This window comes from Mastigoproctus giganteus, chromosome 6 (genome assembly GCF_048544385.1).
Source record: "Mastigoproctus giganteus isolate SK-2022 chromosome 6, ASM4854438v1, whole genome shotgun sequence".
Lineage (NCBI taxonomy): Eukaryota > Metazoa > Arthropoda > Arachnida > Uropygi > Thelyphonidae > Mastigoproctus > Mastigoproctus giganteus.
In genome coordinates this window covers 165,782,347-165,801,198 of record NC_143580.1, presented here as the reverse complement: position 1 = coordinate 165,801,198, position 18,852 = coordinate 165,782,347, and the positions used below count along the sequence as shown (strand labels likewise).

Below are 18,852 nucleotides of genomic sequence, written 5' to 3'. Positions count from 1 at the left end.
AAGCTCAACGCTTGCTTTCTTGAATTACATGCCTCTATTACTATGTCGATTCTCGAATGCTATTGAGATTTTAACAGCAAAGTCGAAAAACACTTATGAGCTTTAAATGCTATTAAAGTACAAAAAACAGACATCCACTTGAATCAAAGGCAGGGAATCAGGGAGATTTTAACAATATTTTTGTATGTTAAATCTTGATTCGTCTCTAAAAAATGAATTACAAAATTTTGTTTGAAAATAAGCACAAATTATAAACAAGATACATGTACTGTATTACGAAAGATAGAGTATTTTTTATTCGTGTAATAGCTGAATCGTCCGTTAGGCGGCGTTTACGGTATTTAGTGATCTAACATCATCATTCTACTCTTCCGTTTTTGACGCGAGTTGAGTCCCGATGTAAATTGCGTCCACTAAATAATATGCCTCTTTTATGGTTGGCGGACGAAAAGTATTTTCTCCATCCTTTATGCTCTTTTATTTTTTATAAGAACTATGTTGAGAAGGATACCAGAATGATTTAGCTAATCGAATGTAAATCAAATATGATCAATTTTAAGCAATGTTATCGTGAAAGTTTTTCCCGATACCTAATGAAAACTAATCGGGAAATATACGAATATGTTTGGTTTAATGGAATACGTTCTGTGACCTCAACAAACAATGTAAGAAATTGCAATTTAAATATAATTTCAAGCATTTTTATGCTTGAAATTATATTAGGTATTAGGCTATTAGTGTTAGTATTGGTATTAGTAATGGCGAATGATGCAAGAAAAGCGAGCTTATAAGCATTAGCCAAAAAAACCTGATCCGAGTAGCGCCTTGAGCATTTCAAAATAACGATTAAAAGGTTAATCGTATAATTTTTTTTTTTTTTTATAAAACGGGGTAAGACTGAAGCAGGTTTGTTTCTAACAATTTTAGTATAGATTATGTTAGTCCTTTCCCTGAAATATGAATGACTAAGTATCCCAAGAAATTCTTGGGATACTTAGAAATGTCATCGGAATTCGGACCCCCACCGTATTCCCGGGTGACCTTCCGTACCTAGGTACGACACTGAAGAAAGGAGGCGCCTCCGTAGCCAAGTGGGCAGGAGCAGCAGTGCGTAGCACACGCTTCTTGATAGACCGGGGTTCGAGCCCGTGCCCATCAAATACGGAGAATGCGGAAAAGTCAGGGAATGACCACCGCATATCCACGGAGCAATATGGCCTTAGTTGCTAATGCTCCTAAAAACCAAATAACAATAATTGAAGAAAGGCTTAAGTTCTGCAAATTGCAGTCTGGAGACAAGGCACCTGGGAGGTGATCTGATTGAGGTGTATAAGGCCTTGAATGGTTTTAGCAAGCTCAATTTATAACCCATCATGAAGAATCCCATCAATGTTGATGGGATTCTTCATGATGGGGCATAAATTCAAATCGAGGAAAGACAGTTGCAGAATTGATGTGCGGAAATTTACCTTTAGCCAGAGGGTGGTTGACTGCCGTTGTGTAAATTGTGAACTGCATTTAAATTAGAAATAAAAATCTACAATTTCTTAATTCTTATATGTATGTGTCCAAGTGTACAGGAAATATGTCACATTCTTGCTGAAATAAGGCCTGATAGTTTTTGCTATATGTGTGGTGAAGTGGTATTAATATCGCAGCTGAAGCCACTGTCTCAACCTGTGAGAAAAGCCTATGAACTCTATTTTGGATGTAAGGTCAGAGTTCAAGATAACGTATGGGTTCCAAAGATTTCCTGTAGTTAATGTTCAAGGACATTTAATAGGCTTAGAGGTAGTCATAAATTAATGCCTTTTGCTGTTCTAGTGGTATGGCAGAAATGTTGAGGTCACACTAAACAATTGTTACTTTTGCACGGCCAGTATTTCTGGTTTATCTGGGAAATCCAAGCAAAAAGTAGTCCCAATATACCGTCTGCTCTAAAGCCAGTTCCTCATGATGATACAAGTCCACCAGAAACTTATGGACTTGACTCTGATTCAGGATCAAAAAAGGAGTCTCCAGAAGATGCACAACCCAAAACAAGTACAAATCCAGGCTTTTCAATTGTTGACACTGCAAAGCCAACTAATCACTCAGGCAGAATTGAACAATTTGGTCTGAGAATTGGACCTCTCCAAAACCAAGGCTCAATTACTAAGATCATGGTTTCAGCAGTGGAAACTTCTTGAAAATGGATGTCAAGGTGTCTTTTTATAGGAAGAGGCAATCTAACATAACAACCTATTACTCCATGGATAGTGCTTTGTTTATTGTAACAATGTCCAGGAATTAATGAAAGAGTTACATCTGGAGCATGTTCCTGAGCAGTGCAGGCTTTTCATTGATTCATTCAAGGTCAGTTTGAAAGTAGTTTTATCCATAATGGAAACAAATATCCATCAAATAAATATACCATTGGCCAATGCAGTTCATATGATGGAAGAGAATCTATAGGTTCTTTTGCAAAAAATATGCTATCAAGAATATAAATGGAATATCTCTGCCAGTCTAAAAGTGGTAGCTTTGCTGACTGGATTGCAAGGTAGATACACAAAATACTGCTGCTTTTTATGCGAGTGGGATAGCCAAGCGAAGGATTGCCACTACTGGGTAAAAAAAGTGGCCAGACTAGTTTAATCTGGTTCTGGTTTAACCTGAACCAGATTAAAATTTAACTGGGAAATATTGAACAAAATAATACAAATACAAAGGGTACTAGGAAAGTTTTGCAATACAGCTTTGTTTATTTAATTTTTTCAAAGTAATTTCCTCTACATTCAATACACCTCTCCATCCTCCGAAACCAATCTTTAAACCAGTTCTGCCAAGTTTCACCAGGGAGTAAAGCACACTCGTTGTCCCAAGCCCGTAGAAGGTCCTCATCACTGGAAAACCGCCTCCCTTTTAGCTTCATTTTCACATGCGGGAACAGTGCAAAGTCGCAGGGAGCAAGGTCTGGACTGTAGGGAGGGTGCTCGAGAAGTTTCAGTCCTGTCGTGGTCAAATATTCGGTGCAGGCTTTGGCACGGTGAGCTGCAGCATTATCGTGATGGAGGTACCAGGTGTCCATTCTTGACTTTGGCCGCAGGTTCTTCATAGATCCAATGACTTTAGGCAGGCATTGTTCAGTATACCACTTAGCTGTGACTGTCTTCTGCGTGTCCAAAACGACACGTTCCACAATTCCACTCGATTTGAAAAATACAGCTATCATTTTCTTCTTTACAGATCGGGATTTTCTGACAATTACGGGTGTGTCGTCATCATCAAAGACCCAAACTTTGTTTTGAGCCTTGGTCGGCAGATCGTAATAGTACAGCCAAGTCTCGTCACCTGTCACGATGTTGTTCACATATCGAGATTGTCCCTTATCAAACTTTTTTAACATCTCCTGGCACCAAGTCACACGTCGTGTCATCTGCTCTTCAGTCAGCTGATGCGGCACCCAGAGAGAACAAAGTTTCTTCACGTGCAAATGATCTTGCAGAATCAAACGAATTGCTGGTGCATTTAGGCCCAAAGTATCCTCTATCTGTTGGTAGGTCACTCGCCTGTTTTCGTCAAGCATTTTCCTCACAGCAGTAACGTTTTCCTCCGTAACTGACGTTCGTGGCCTTCCCGGCCTCTCAGAATCCTCCAGAGTGAAATTTCCCCTTTGGAATTCTCTATACCACCTGAATATCGTTGTGCGATGTGGACAATCGTCATCTAGTTCAAGAGTCATTTCTTCTAAGCACTGGTCTATGGTTAAACCACGCACGAAATTATACCGCAAAACTGTCCTTATCTCATTTCGTGACCACGATGCCATCGCAAGCACTTTACACTCTCACTACTAATGAATAACTGAGCCCATCGACTTGGCGCGGCGGCTACTATGCACGTAAGAACATGGCTCAACATGCAGCAACAAGCAGCTTCCTGTGATTCATTGTTGCGTCATATTGCAAAATTTTCCTAGTACCCTTTGTACAATAAAACATGGATAATATTTGATTTTAAAACTAAAAATCATAAAATTCTCTTTTGACCTTGGTTTATGCATGCCCTTTAAGTAAGCAGGGCAGCACTTCCCCCTCTCTGACTGCTGTTCCTCCTCACAGCATGTTCTGCTTCTCTTGCACCAGGTGGAAGCACCTTTTTTTTTTACTATTTAGCATTCCATTTTCTTTTGACGTTGAGAAAGCAAAAAGTAACATTTAAATGGAACTTGTTGAAATCCAGTGTAATGCAGTGCTAAAAGAGAAGTGTAGTGAAGTTGGTGTTCCTGACTTTTATTCTTACTTGCCAAGCCATTTTGTTGAAATGCACATGTTTGTGTCGAGAATCTTGGCTATGTTTGGTAGTACATACCTTTCCGAGCAGTTATTTTCACTCCTGAAGACAATTAAAACTTCTCATAGATGAGATTAACAAGTGAGCATTTTCACCCAAATTGAAACCGGCATTATCACAAAAACTTATACCTGATATTGATAAAATAGTTTCTCGCAAAAGATGCCAAGTTTCAATCAAGCAATATTAAATTAATTTTGAATCTTTTTGTTGTGACATCTTTTGTAGTAATTTTGAATCTATTTGATATTAAAACATAAAATTATGTTTCTTTTTATCTATAGTTCCTATCTGATTTGTATGTGTTAATAAATAAATATAAATACAGTACATATAAATATTGAAAACCAGTGCATTTCAAGTCAATATGTGGCCCGCACTGATTCCTCATATAAGGTTTATTTGACCCATCCCTATTTGCGTTCGACACCTATGAGTTATGTTAAAGGAGGCAGCAAAGGAAGTAAGCAAACCTTTAGCTATGATTATGAGAGCATCCTTAGACTCAGGGGGAGTACACATGGACTGGAGGTGGGCATGTCTCAAATCAGTCCTGAAAGTATATCACACATGTTATTAAACACCCAATATTTCTCTGCTTTCAGTTGCAACACATGAAAACTAATTTGCAAATTCTTCATGCAGATTATTTAGGAACTGAAATGTTATATGCCTTAAGATGTATTGGTGCAACCTTTATTCTGTTAGCAGGGTGTGTGACAGATGCTGCTTTATAAAATTTTTATTATTTTTCTAAATTTGTAAATGAAATCAAATCCTTCTGTGTACCTTTGCCCACTACTATTCTCTAACTGGGTATCCAGTATTTTCTGTTTTTGCTGTGATATGCTATGTATTATGAGACACATTTTTTTGTTTGGTGTTTAAGGGAACCCAGGCAAGCAACTCCCGTTCCCACATGGCATTTCACAGATATCAGTGACTGGTGTCTAATCTTGTTGTGAAGCTTTGATTTTGCCCACTAAAATGAGCTGACAAAAATACACATTCACATTGCATTTGCATTTAACCTTGGGGGTGAATGACTTTGAAAATCCAAAGAAATGTGATAAAATCTTTCTTTATTATTATTATTATTGGTTTCCGTGCTTATTTTCATTCAATATTTTCGAATTGAGTTTAGGAAATCATAATTAAGAGATCACTGTTTTCAATTCATTAAAAAAACTAAAAATAATTTTTTTTATGATCAAAACCAAAATGGGTGTCTCACAGACACCATGCAAGTCGTTGTTAAATTGAGACTACAACTGATGGAAGGTTTCACTGAAATAGAGCATATTATTTGTCATTTATCATATTTATAGAATTCTAAAAATTTCCCCCATAACTATCATGCTCATATTTTCAGGATGTAAAATGAGCATGAAAAGTGCAATGATTTTTAAGTTTAATCATAATTTGTTGATTAAAATTTTTATGTAGCATATTAATAGGGATAACTTAAATATTTCATTTGGTAACTTCATTTTTTCTAGCCAAAGACCAACAATTATAATAAAAATAGTTTTTGTCCTGAAGAAATGAAGAATAACTGGGTAGGTCCTCCTCATCCGTATTCAAAGCTCTGCCTTATTCACTTTTATGTGCCAGAAGATGAAACAAAAGCAGAAAAAGTGTTTCGTGAATACAGAGGAAAAGTTCAGCAGTGGAATCAAGAATATTGGGAGTGCCATAATAAAAATTTTCAAAAGGTATTTTCTTTTTATTTTTTTATGCTGTTGGGTTTTTAAATAAATTATAATGTTGAGAAGTAAACTGATTTTAAAATGGATTCCAAAATAATTTGAATTATAGATTGTTCAAGAAAGACCAAGGATGATTTTTTAAATGGAAAAAGTTATATTTGAAAACTCTTGTTTTGTTTATATTGTTACTCATGACTTACTACACTAAGCTGTAGTCTCTTCTTATGCATGTACAAACAATTGAAAATTAGCCTTCCTTTATAGTTACTCCCCAAATTTATTACAACATAAACAGAATATTGTGTACCTGGGAAGTTCTGATCATGTCATGATTGAAGAAAACTCATTCTGATCAAAGCACATGTCAGTTTCTGAAGAATATATGCAATTTAAAAATTCATTTTGCAAAAACAGCTTGAACAATTTATTTAAATGTCATAAACAAGAAATTTACATCATGATTTCAATTGTATAAATTATTTCTTATAAACTGACATATGGCCTACTCTGTATACTGCAGAGGCTAAAAGGATCAGGATTGCCGTAGTGAACTGCATTTTACTATTGCAAAGAACTTTAGGAAGATATATAATTATTTGAGAAGTATTAGTAGTGGCAAACAGTGAAAGATAGCAAGTTCATACAGTATCAAAAAAGAAAAAAAAAACCTCACATTACCTGTCTAATAATTTGTCTAGTTCTGTCTTAAATTTATTCAAACTATCCACAACACAACATTGAAGTTTTTTGCAATAGTCAACTACCCGCTACTGGTTTTGAAATTGTTTTTCATTTATTAGATGCAGTATTCATCAAAAAAAAAAAATCACTTAGCACAAGGCACTGATTCCTTAAATTCTTATTACCATTCTTTCTGAAGTTTCTTCACTGTTTTTTCTATGGTTGGAAAACTGCTTGCTTGGGAGAGGGGGTGTAGAGACTAACTGATTAGCAGCAGCTGCAGGCAGAGATGTAAGCAAGGTTCTGGGGATTTCAAGGCCTGCTAGGTGTCCTCATGGAATAAGCAAATACATGAGCTGTATTAGTTACTAAGAGTAAAAACAGGTGCATATATACTTTTGTGTATAATGATTCCAGGAGCATAGTGAATAACTTTAATGAATTTGAGTACTAGTTAAGTCATTGAGTGTGGACATTGTAGGGATGTCAGACTCATGGTGTCACTCAGACATAACAGATGCAGAATATAAATATGGGGAGTACATATAGAGAAAGGACAGAGATGATAGGAGAGTGGGAATGAGGAGGTTATGTCCTTAGGAAAGAAGCACACAAAAGTCCGGGTTTTGGGAGAAGCTTCTCCTATTATCCGGGTTTAACCGAGTGTATTACTTGGGTTTTACGAAACTACCAGATGCGCTGTGTGCAGCTTCCAGGTCGGAAGCTGCACACAGTCGTGTCACAGGTGAAAGACCCCATTTCAAAAGAAAATACAAGTGGGGTCGTTTATAGCATTAAGTGCCTGGATTGTGGGAAATGTTATGTGGGGGGAAACAAAGCGGCATCTCAAGGATATGAGATGCCGATATCATCTGGGGGAGCACACAAAGGCGATAAGGAATGCGGACTACAGAAAATCTGCCGTGGCCGAACACTTTTGGGAGAAGCAGCACCATATCTCCCTGGACGAAGTAGTTATCATTGACCGGGCGCATAGGTTTTGGGACCACAAGTGGCTCGAGAGCTTGCGGATTAGTTCCATTGAGAACAATATTAATAGACGGGGGTATGCGTATCCATCCCCTCTTTGAGGCAGTGATCCTTAGAGGGGATGAACAATTCCACCTGATGCACCCCCCAAGCCACTTCTGGTTCTGACACGCACAAGAACGGTGCACGTGCCATCAAATCACATGACATGTGCTGTGAACCTGCAGGTATTTAAAGTTGCACTGTAAAGTAAAAAAGCGTACTGTTGAGAAAGAAGGCGGAGCCTTCGAAAGCTTCAGTTATTTTATTGCTTTTAACCTGGTATATTTTATTGTATTTTATGATACTTCATTTGTTTTACAGATATTTTATCACTTTTAACCTGGTATATTTTATGATATTTTAATTGTTTGTTTTATATCCACTGTAAATAGTAATTTATTGTAAGCTTAATTATAAAGTTATCAAAATTTTGGCTTTCATTTTATTTTGTCATTTCAACATACGGTTGGTGAAAAATACTTAAAGTTATATTATGAATATATCCAACCCCAGAGGCCTATTTGGACAACTGATGATGTTGCCAACTAAAAATTCTAAATGAATCTATTAGAGAAGTAATCATAGAAGCTACTATGCTTGTTATACCAACTAATAGATTCATGTCCCCAGTGGTCAGGAGCGAGAGTGCATAGCACGCATTCCTTGTGCGGACCGGGGTTCAAGCCCATGACTACTAAATACGATAAATATTTGTATCGACAATTTATTGTAAACTCTACTGACTTGGTTGTCATGCTGGAGCATAAACAGAAATTTATTTTATGTCCCCAGCTTAAATGGATGTTAGATAAACTGATGAGACACTCAGCAGAGAAGAAAAATATATTGATGTATATAAATTATAAACAGAAGTCTACAGTATATATAAACTAGCTGAAATCAACTCATAAATAAGATTAGGTAAACTAAGACAGTTTACTAGAAATCCCTGGCAAAGAATACAAAGGATGAGAAGCAAATGATACTAAAGTTGGCACGGTGGTTAATGACATTAATCAGAGTATACTACTGCAACAATATCTAGAAAAATTAGTCAAGATGGGCTAAGAAGTAGCAATTGAAGTCTAACATTGACAAATGCAAGATACTGCATATGGGTAGCAGTAATCCCAGAATAGCATACCAAACTGTGTGGTACCACACTCAGGATAGTGGAGAATGAAAAAGACCCGGGGATAAATTGTGCTCTGAGACATGAAGTTCTCTGAACAATCTAGAATTTCTTCAGCAGGGATAAGGAGGTGGTTAGATCACATTTTGAGTACTGCATACAGAAGCCTCATTTTAGGAAGGATGTGGATCCCTGAATGGGTGCAGAGAAGAGCAACAAGACTAGTAAGGGAAACAAAAGGGTGCTGTTACAAAGAAATATTTCAGTTCTGCAAATTCAGCATCTGGAGACTAGACACCTTTAAGGGGATCTTGATTGAGGTATTTAAGGCTTTGAATAGGTTGAGTAAGCTCTGTGCTGATGGCTTCCTTCCTCTTAATGAGACTACATACATGAGAGTGCATGCATAAATCCAAATTGAGGATGATTGCCAGATAGAGGCTTGTGGTAATTTCCTTTAGCCAGTGGGTAGTTGATTGTTGGAACAAAATTCCATCTGGTGTTGTGGAAGTGGGTAATTTTTTAAGGAAAAACTAGACAGCCCGTTAGAGGATAATGGACAGCTGATGTAGAAAATGCTGTTTTTTTTTTGCTAAAAGCTTGCTTTCTTGCATCATATGCTATTACTAATATTAATGGGATGTTCTTCAGGTCTGCCAAATGCTATCTTCCTTTTTGCCATTTACTGACATGTTTTTTGCATCCCATTTTTCATATTGCAAACTGTTGCTTCTTAAGTCAGTTGGTATACCTGTAAATAGAGAAAATAGGTTAATCTTATATTATAATTTCAGTGCTGTAAGCAAACAAGTTATATGCTCTAAATACCACAAATGGCTAATTTTTTGTCTAATGTCCTTATTAGGTAGGATCAAAAAATCCAGGATTGAATTTTTATATAAACAGATATATATACAGGTAGTAATACATCAAATTGTTCAAAATAGCGACCTTGGCTATTTACACATTTTTTTTTTATTCAGTCATATAATTGCAGAAAACTTATTTTAAAAAAATAAAAATCACACTTGGCAAAGCCAAGTGATGTAGAAGGATGTCATAAGGCATTGTTTGGAAAGATATTCAAAAATTATTGTCACACAAGAAATAAGAATGTTGTCATGAAATAATTTAAAATTTTTCCTTGTCTGTGGATCAGGTCTCTTTCTTTTGATTGTGCAGTAGAACTTCATAAATCCAGCATCCTGGGACATAGCATGTTTTGCAATTTTTTGAAAATTATGTTTTTTTTCAAAGTTATGCATATAGCCTAATTATTACAGAGTAATTCATTATTTTCTTAGATTATATTATATCTGTGATCCCTATAATCTCCACAGAATGACAGTTGCGAGGATTAAGTTAAAATATTAACCCGGTGTGCCAGATTGATTCATTGGGTTATGTACTTGCGTAAAAAATAAAGATTCTAGGCTTTAATGCTACTTCTGGTATGGATGTTTCAATTTTAATATTTTTAATATGAGATTTAAATAGTGCAACAGATTTCAGTATTAAGTACTACACTCTAAAGTATAATACTCACAGCATTGAATACTGTAAGTAATATTGTATACAGTATTGAATGTCTCACAAAATTAATGATTTTATATGTTGCAAATGCACAGTAAAATTGATGTTCAGTCTAGGAAATATGCAAAACAGAAATAAATTGGTGTTTGTAAATTATTAATGGAACATAATACATAAAATTAGTACCTGCAGTGCTTTCTTTTTTAAGTCCTTTAAACAGGCTGGCTGTTTAAAAACAGCCAGCCTGTTTTTCCTTTGCCTGTGTTATAGTCAACTAGTCAAAGAAATATAAAGTGCCACATTTTGGAGTTACTACTGTATTTCTAAAGTATTCAATGATTTTTAAGCACACAGTCTTAATAACAGCATAACCCATATAAATTCATATATGAATTATGCCTTCATAGTCAAAAAATAATTCTAGTGTAACTTTACCTTAGACCTATTAATTTGAATTTTTTCCTTCCTGGGAGATGTAGTAAACTTCCATGCAGAGGTTTCACATTTTGCCATGGGTTGTAAAGATAACAACATGCTTCATCTGTTGTCACTATTGTTTTTAGAAATCCTGAACCATGATCTCAATTTTAAACCAGTTCTTTTGGGAATAAAGAAGCTGCATAATTTCTTTTGTGTTTAAAATATATATGATGGCTTGGCAGCTACTGTGTGATATTACAACTTGATAGGCTATATCTTTAATTTTGATTTCACAATCAGCTAAAAGAATGCTTCTATCATATGTAACAATTTCATCATTTGTTTAGGTGCAAGGTGTCCCATACTTGCTTCATCCTAAGTGACATAGCATCCATCTTTGAAACACTTGTAATATCATACACTTGCAATATCAAATATCATATTTCTTGACAAAAATTTTTCATTGTATGCATCAACAATAATTTGTGCAGCCTCAAGGCCGATTTCTTCAATAAAAAGTAAAATTTTATAGAAGTTCTTCATTGAAAATTCCACATTCTAAAGATAATATTGCAAAATTACTACTGTCAACAGCAGATACAAATAAACCTTTGCTTATAAAATGCTACCCGCCATAAAAAATTTGGTATATCATTGAATAAGATGTATGTTATTCAATGTTCAGATATTTTTAACAAATTCAATTCTGGAACTCTTTTGATACTACCTTATAAATAAAATAAATATAAATGATTTTCATGTACTTTATTGTTTAATGGCTTTGAATCCACATATATTGAATCCAGACCTGTACATAGCATGTTTAGTCTCTAGAGCAAAGTTTCCGGCATCCCCCTCCCCCCATACTTCTTGAACCCATGCATGGTACTAAGTACTATAGGTTTTGATATCTTTCATGTTTGGGGTTTTCATAAAAAAAAAAAAAAAAAAAAAAAAAAATAGTACTCCACACTTAGAGTAGGTCTGGAGGCCTAATTTTAGAAAGTATGTAGAGTTGCTAGAACGAGTACAAAGAAGGGCAACAAGATTGGTGAGGGGAACAAAGGGGTGCTCTTACCAAGAAAGGCCTAAGTTCTGCAAATTGCAGTGCACGAAGAGTAGGCACCTGTGAGGTGATCTGGTTGAGGTGTATAAGGCCTTGTATGGGTTGAGCAAGCTGAATGCTGATAGGATTCTTCCTCTTGCTCAGACTAAGAACCTGAGAGGGCACAGTTTCAAATTGAGTTGTAGAATAGAGGTGTGGAAATTTGCCTTTAGCCAGCAGGTAGTTGATTGGTGGAACAGGCTTCCATCTTTTGTTGTGGAAGCTAATAGCCCAAATAAATTTAAGGCTGAGCTGGACAGGCATTTGGAATGAATGGAGGGGTGAGGGTGAAATGGGAGGTTTATTTTTGGCTGATGCTGCATAAGCTTGCTTTCTTGCATCATATGCCTATACTAATGCTAATTCTATTTAAACAAGATATCCATGAATTCAAAACTGTTGAATTATGTTGTTAGCATTAACTATAAATTATTATTATTAAATTGTATATTATTATGCTCATTTTCTCTAGCTTAAAGAAGAGTTTGTTAAGGCCAAACTTTTGCAGTTAGCAGCTGAAAATGATGTACAGAAAACTTTAAGTGCAGAAGAACTGTCTGTATTTTATAAAAGATTTCTTGATGATAATCACAGCAAACATATTAAATATAATTGGTAAGTTTGATCTTGGGCTATACTAAAATTATTTAGAAAATAACATAATCTGTGATGAGTGGATGTAAAAAAAGGTTTTTTCTGCATCCATTTATCACAGATTACATTTAATTAATTTTGTTTTTTGTACATCTGCTTATCACAAGATTACATTTACCATCAGTAAATGTAAATATATGTACTATCAGTATATACATACAGTGATAAATAAGTTTTTTTAATATATTTATGAAATTTTGCTGATGAGCAAATAAAAAGATTGCATGTATATCCAAATTTCCACTATTTTTTTTTTCTTTCATGCAAAGTGTACCCAAATAGCTTATGCAGTAATTTTATGAGAAGTTACTATATAAGCTGGAACATGTGATTACTAGAAAGATTCAAAGATTGATTGCTGGGTAGCTGCAAGGCAGAAGGTACAGGGTTGTTATCAATGGATATTCTTCAGGTTGGTGTGATAAATAAATTCCTGACAGCAGGAATGAGGTCCCCCAAAGATCAGTTCTTGGGCCACTGTTGTTTTTGATTTTCATAAATGATATTGACAAAGTGATAGAAGGTGATGTCAAAATTTGCAAACGACATAAAGATTGGTAGAGTTATTAATGATTAATTCCAAACTGCACTCCTTCAGGATGACTGGAACAGATTTCAGAAATGGACAGAAAAGTGGTATGTTTTAATGCAGTAAAATGCAAGGTCTTACACTTGGGGAATAGCAACCCCAAAATAAATTAAACACTTGGTGGGGTTGAATTAAAAACAGAGAAAGAAAAGGATCTGGGAGTTATGATACGGGCAAGTATGAAGTTTTCTGAGTAGCGTAAACAGGCAGCTAGGAAAGTGCATGTTGTCCTACTGATGATTTACAGCGCCTCTGTAGCCAGATGGGCAGGAGCAGCAGTGCATAGCACACACTCCTTGATTAGACCGAGGTTCGAGCCCATGACCCCCAAATACAGAGGACGCGGAAAGGTCAGGGAATGACCACCGCATATCCCCTGAGCAATATGGCCTTAGTTGCTAATGCTCCTAAAAACCAAATAACAACTGATGATTTATCGAACATTATCCTATAGAGATAGGAAGGTCATAATTCCACTGTATAAGGCAATTGTAAGACCACATTTGGAATACTGTGTTCAGGTATGGAGATCTCATTGAAAAAAAGGCATTGAGCTTCTTGAAAGCGTCCCAAGATGGGCAGCCTGCATGATGAGATCAACTATATGAGGAAAGATTTCACTTATGTGGGCTACAGAGCTTGGCAACCAGGACCCTCAGAGGTGATCTGATTAAGGTTTATAAGGATCTGAGAGGGATTAGTAAAATGATTGAAGATGGAATTTTCACTTTTATAAAGAATTAGATAGTAAGAAGTTCTCTTTTAGCCAGTGAGTTATTGATTGTTGGAACAAGTTGCCTTCACAGGTAGTTGAAGCAGTTTGAATAAATTCAAAGGTCAACTGGATAGTTACCTATGTGAGGAGGGAAGCACATAATTTGTATTTTCTTATCTACTTGGGTGTTTTTTTTTTTGGCCAATGCAGCCAAAGTCTGTGGTTTCCTTGCACTATATGACGAATACTATTACAAACACCAAAGTTATTAGAACCTATAGTACTTAGCCATGTGCAGGTACTCCTCGGATGGTTCATGCGATTTAAATCTCGAAGTAAGTGCCACCGTGTGAAATTACGTGGTGAGGTGTCAAGTGCTGAGGCAGCTGTAGCATTTCCTGCAAAGTTTCAAGCTATTGTACAGGAGGGTAATTATCCTCCTGAACTCATTTTTAATGTTGACGAGACCGGGCTTTATTGGAAGAAAATCCCATCACAAACCTTCATTGCCCACGAAGAGCAGTCTGCACCAGGTTTCAAGGCTGCAAAAGAGAGACTAATGCTTCTGCTGGACACAAATGTCTTTGGCACTTTAAAATTAAAACCAACGTTAGTGTACTATTCCAGATACCACGTGTTCTCAAGGGCCAAAACAAAGCCATGTTGCCAGTCTACTGGAAATGGAACAGGAGGGCTTAGATGACACTAGAAATCTTCTTGGATTGGTACACAATCTATTTTTGCCCTACTGTGATCTGATTTTGTCAAGAGAATGCGTTACCAGCCAAAGCTCTTCTCTTGGACAATGCCCCTGGCCATCCTGCAAACCTTGCTGAAGTCGGAACATCTCTGGACATCAATTTTGTTTACATGCCACCAAACACACTTCAGTTTTGCAACCAATTCACCAGGGGGTAATTGCAACCTTCATGGAAATGGTGAGAGTTTTGGACAGGTCAGGAAAACTATCAAGGATTATTGACACTCATTTGACATTTTGAAGGGAATTAATAAATCAACGCCACTTGGGAGGAAGTGTCAGTGAACTGTTTGAATGGAGTGTGGCACAAACTTCTCTCACAATTTATGCATGACTTCACAGAATTAGAGCCAGTGGAGAACATTGTTGAGGACATTAGCAGGCTGGTGCAAGAGGTGGGATTGGATGAGGTTACAGCTGAAGATGTAACAAAGCTGTTGGATAGCCATGGACAACAGCTTTCCAGTGAAGACTTGGAAAAAGAACTAAGCCAAAAGAAGGAGGAGGAGAAAGAAAAAGAAGTCTCCTCTAAAATCTATGAATACAAGTGATCTACAGTGCATCTTTTCTTCCATGCTACATTATGCTTCCACCATAAACAGATCCATAGATATTTCTATAATCTGGAAAAAATTCAAACAAATTAATGGCAAATACTCACAAACTACTTCTCCTATTCTACTTGTAAGAGGGAAGGAAATTTCTGAACCTATAGAGATTGCCAATGTCTAAGGTACTTCTTTTGAAACACTTTCAGCTGTTGCCACATATGAACCAGCATTTCGATTGTTAAAATCCCGGACAGAAAAATACAAACTAAAATTTAATACTGCCATCCCATATTCGTATAACCTACCTCTGACCATGATTGAATTGCGCAGTGCACTTGCCTGATTGAAGAACAGTGCTCCAGGCCCTGATGGAATTTTTTACACCATGATTTGCCATTTAAATGAGGATTCGCTAACTGCCCTCTTACAACTGTATAACAGAATTTTTTTAGAGGAGTATCACCCTGCTAGCTGGTGCCATTCTTATGTACTAGCTTTCCCGAAACCAGGAAAAGACCAGACAGATCCCAGAAATTACCGCTCTATTCTCTAACCAGTTGTCTGGGAAAAACATTGGAAAAAATAGTTAACCCTAGACTGACATGGTTTCTTGAAACGGAAAACATTCTAAGTCCAAAGCAGAAACAAATATCCGGAACGCTTTCCTCAGAAATGAGCACCTAGTCATGATATGCATTGACATAGAGAAAGCCTTTGATACAACTTGGCGATATGGGATTCTTCAGGACTTACATAAATGTGGACTTCGGGGTCATCTGCCGAAATTCATTAAGAACTTTCTAGGCAATAGATCGTTTCAGATCCAATTCCATTCTTCATTGTCTCAAGCATATGTACAAGAGGGAGCTACCCCAAGGTTCAGTGTTGAGCGCCACTCTTTGCCATTACGATTGATGCCATAACCAAGTGTATACTTAATATAGTTGACACATACCTATATGCTGACGATCTTGCCATCTCATGTCATTCTCAAAATATGCGACTAATTGAAAGACAACTACAAGGTACCACTAACAAAATAGTCTCTTGGGCCAAAAACAATGGATATTAACTTTCTAAACCAAAAACAACTGCCATACACTTCTGTCACAAACGTTCTTTACATCCTGATCCAGACCTACACTTAGATTCTCATCGTATTACTTTCCAGCCTAGTATTAGATTCCTTGGTGTAATACTTGATAAAAAATTAAACTTCCTGGAACATATAAAACATATTTGCACAAGTTGTCTTAGAAAACTAAATCTTCTCAGAGTAATTTCTTCTATGTCATGGGGTGCAGATCGTTATGTGTTGCTACAATTATCGCTCGCTGATTAGATCCAGGTTAGACTATGGGTCTCCTGCATATGACTCGGCCAGACCGAGTGCACTGAAATGGCTCGATCCTGTACATCATAGTGCCCTACGAGTTGCACTGGGGGGCTTTTTGTACTTCACCAATCTTAAGCCTCTATACCGAAGCCTACGAGCTGCCACTACATCTTTGACGACAAGTTCTGTTACTAAATTATGCAGCCAAAATCAGCAGTCTTTCACATCATCCCATGTGGCAATATGTCTTTACACCTAAATGGAGTGAACTCTATGAAAGTAAACCACGGCTCAATAAACCATCTGGCATTAGGCTTCATGCTCTTTTCACAAGCTGGGACCTGAATTTTATCCCTTCAGGATATTGGCATGGAAACCCAGCCATGGCAAATGCCCCGATACATATTGAGAACCCGATACAATGGGTTCTTTACATCCTGATCCAGACCTACACTTAGATTCTCATCGTATTACTTTCCAGCCTAGTATTAGATTCCTTGGTGTAATACTTGATAAAAAATTAAACTTCCTGGAACATATAAAACATATTTGCACAAGTTGTCTTAGAAAACTAAATCTTCTCAGAGTAATTTCTTCTATGTCATGGGGTGCAGATCGTTATGTGTTGCTACAATTATCGCTCGCTGATTAGATCCAGGTTAGACTATGGGTCTCCTGCATATGACTCGGCCAGACCGAGTGCACTGAAATGGCTCGATCCTGTACATCATAGTGCCCTACGAGTTGCACTGGGGGGCTTTTTGTACTTCACCAATCTTAAGCCTCTATACCGAAGCCTACGAGCTGCCACTACATCTTTGACGACAAGTTCTGTTACTAAATTATGCAGCCAAAATCAGCAGTCTTTCACATCATCCCATGTGGCAATATGTCTTTACACCTAAATGGAGTGAACTCTATGAAAGTAAACCACGGCTCAATAAACCATCTGGCATTAGGCTTCATGCTCTTTTCACAAGCTGGGACCTGAATTTTATCCCTTCAGGATATTGGCATGGAAACCCAGCCATGGCAAATGCCCCGATACATATTGATAGACACTTTCAGCAATGGGGAAAGAATAACCTTCCAGATTCCAACATTAGGCAAATTCACATGACCCACCCCTCTGAGTTTATCACTTCCATTCAAATATATACAGATGGATCCAAAACTGGTAGTAAAGTTGATACTGCTGTAGTATTACCAAATGTCACCATCTCCAGACAGCTCCTGTCTGAATGCAGTACTTATACCTCAGAATTATACGGTATTCTCTAGCCCTAGAGAATATCAAAGAAGACTCATATACCAAATCCATCATATATATACGGACTCGTTAAGTGCCGTTAATGCTCTACAGTGTAAATTCTTCCCTAGTCATCTGCTGGTACAGAAAATTTGGGCACAGCTACTAGAACTTCATGGACAGCTAGTAATATTTTGTTGGATCCCTGGACACATTTCAATCCCAGGAAACGAGCAGGCAGATTTAGCTGCTAAATGTGCTACAAATGTGATACCATCTACTTTTGACGCCTCCGTAGCCAGGTGGGAAGGTGCAGCAGGGCATAGCACACATTTCTTGATTAGACCGAGGTTCGAGCCCGTCACCACCAAATACGGAGGATGCGGAAAGGTCAGAGAATGACCACCGCATATTCCCAGAGCAATAAGGCCTTAGTTGCTAATGCTCCTAAAAACCAAATAACAACAACAAATAACACCATCTACTTTCAGGATTCCTTATATTGACCATAAATCCATTATCAAACAAACGTCTAAAGAAAAGTGAACACGCATGCGGCAAGATCAAGCAAATAATAAACTTCTTGAAATCAAGAGAACCCAAACAATGGCAATCCAGTCTGAGACGAAACAGAAAGGAAGAAACCATCTTAGCCAGATTACACATTGGTCATACATTCCTCACTCACAGCTACCTAATAACAAACGATGATCCTCCACAATGCAGTAACTGCTTATGCTCATTAACAGTAAAACATATCATCATGGAATGCCCACTATATCTGATGGAACAGAAAACTGCTTTCTTCTCTCATTTTCATAACTGCAACCAGTTATCATTACAATGTGTTCTAGGAGATCGTGAGGACATGGATGACATTTTTCTTTCTAAAATTGATAAATAAATATCATAATATATGAACCATATCACGACAAATGAAGGGCACCTCCGTAGCCAGGTGGGCAGGAGCGGCAGTGCATAGCACTCGCTTCTTGATTAGACCAGGGTTCGAGTCCGTGACCACCAAATACGGAGGATGCGGAAAGGTCAG

The 18,852-nt window shown here is 37.1% G+C and overlaps 1 protein-coding gene across 1 annotated transcript in view; it reads left to right on the top strand.

The window, feature by feature from the left end:
• The first annotated feature begins 396 nt into the window (after window positions 1–396).
• Coa8 (Cytochrome c oxidase assembly factor 8) overlaps window positions 397–18,852 on the top strand; it is a 30,249-nt gene continuing 11,793 nt past the window's right edge. The window contains exons 1-3 of the mRNA XM_090375463.1: window positions 397–665; window positions 5,835–6,050; window positions 12,420–12,562. Of these exons, the coding sequence (XP_090231589.1) occupies window positions 546–665; window positions 5,835–6,050; window positions 12,420–12,562 (479 nt within the window). The 5' untranslated portion in view covers window positions 397–545. The remainder of the gene's footprint in view (window positions 666–5,834; window positions 6,051–12,419; window positions 12,563–18,852) is intronic.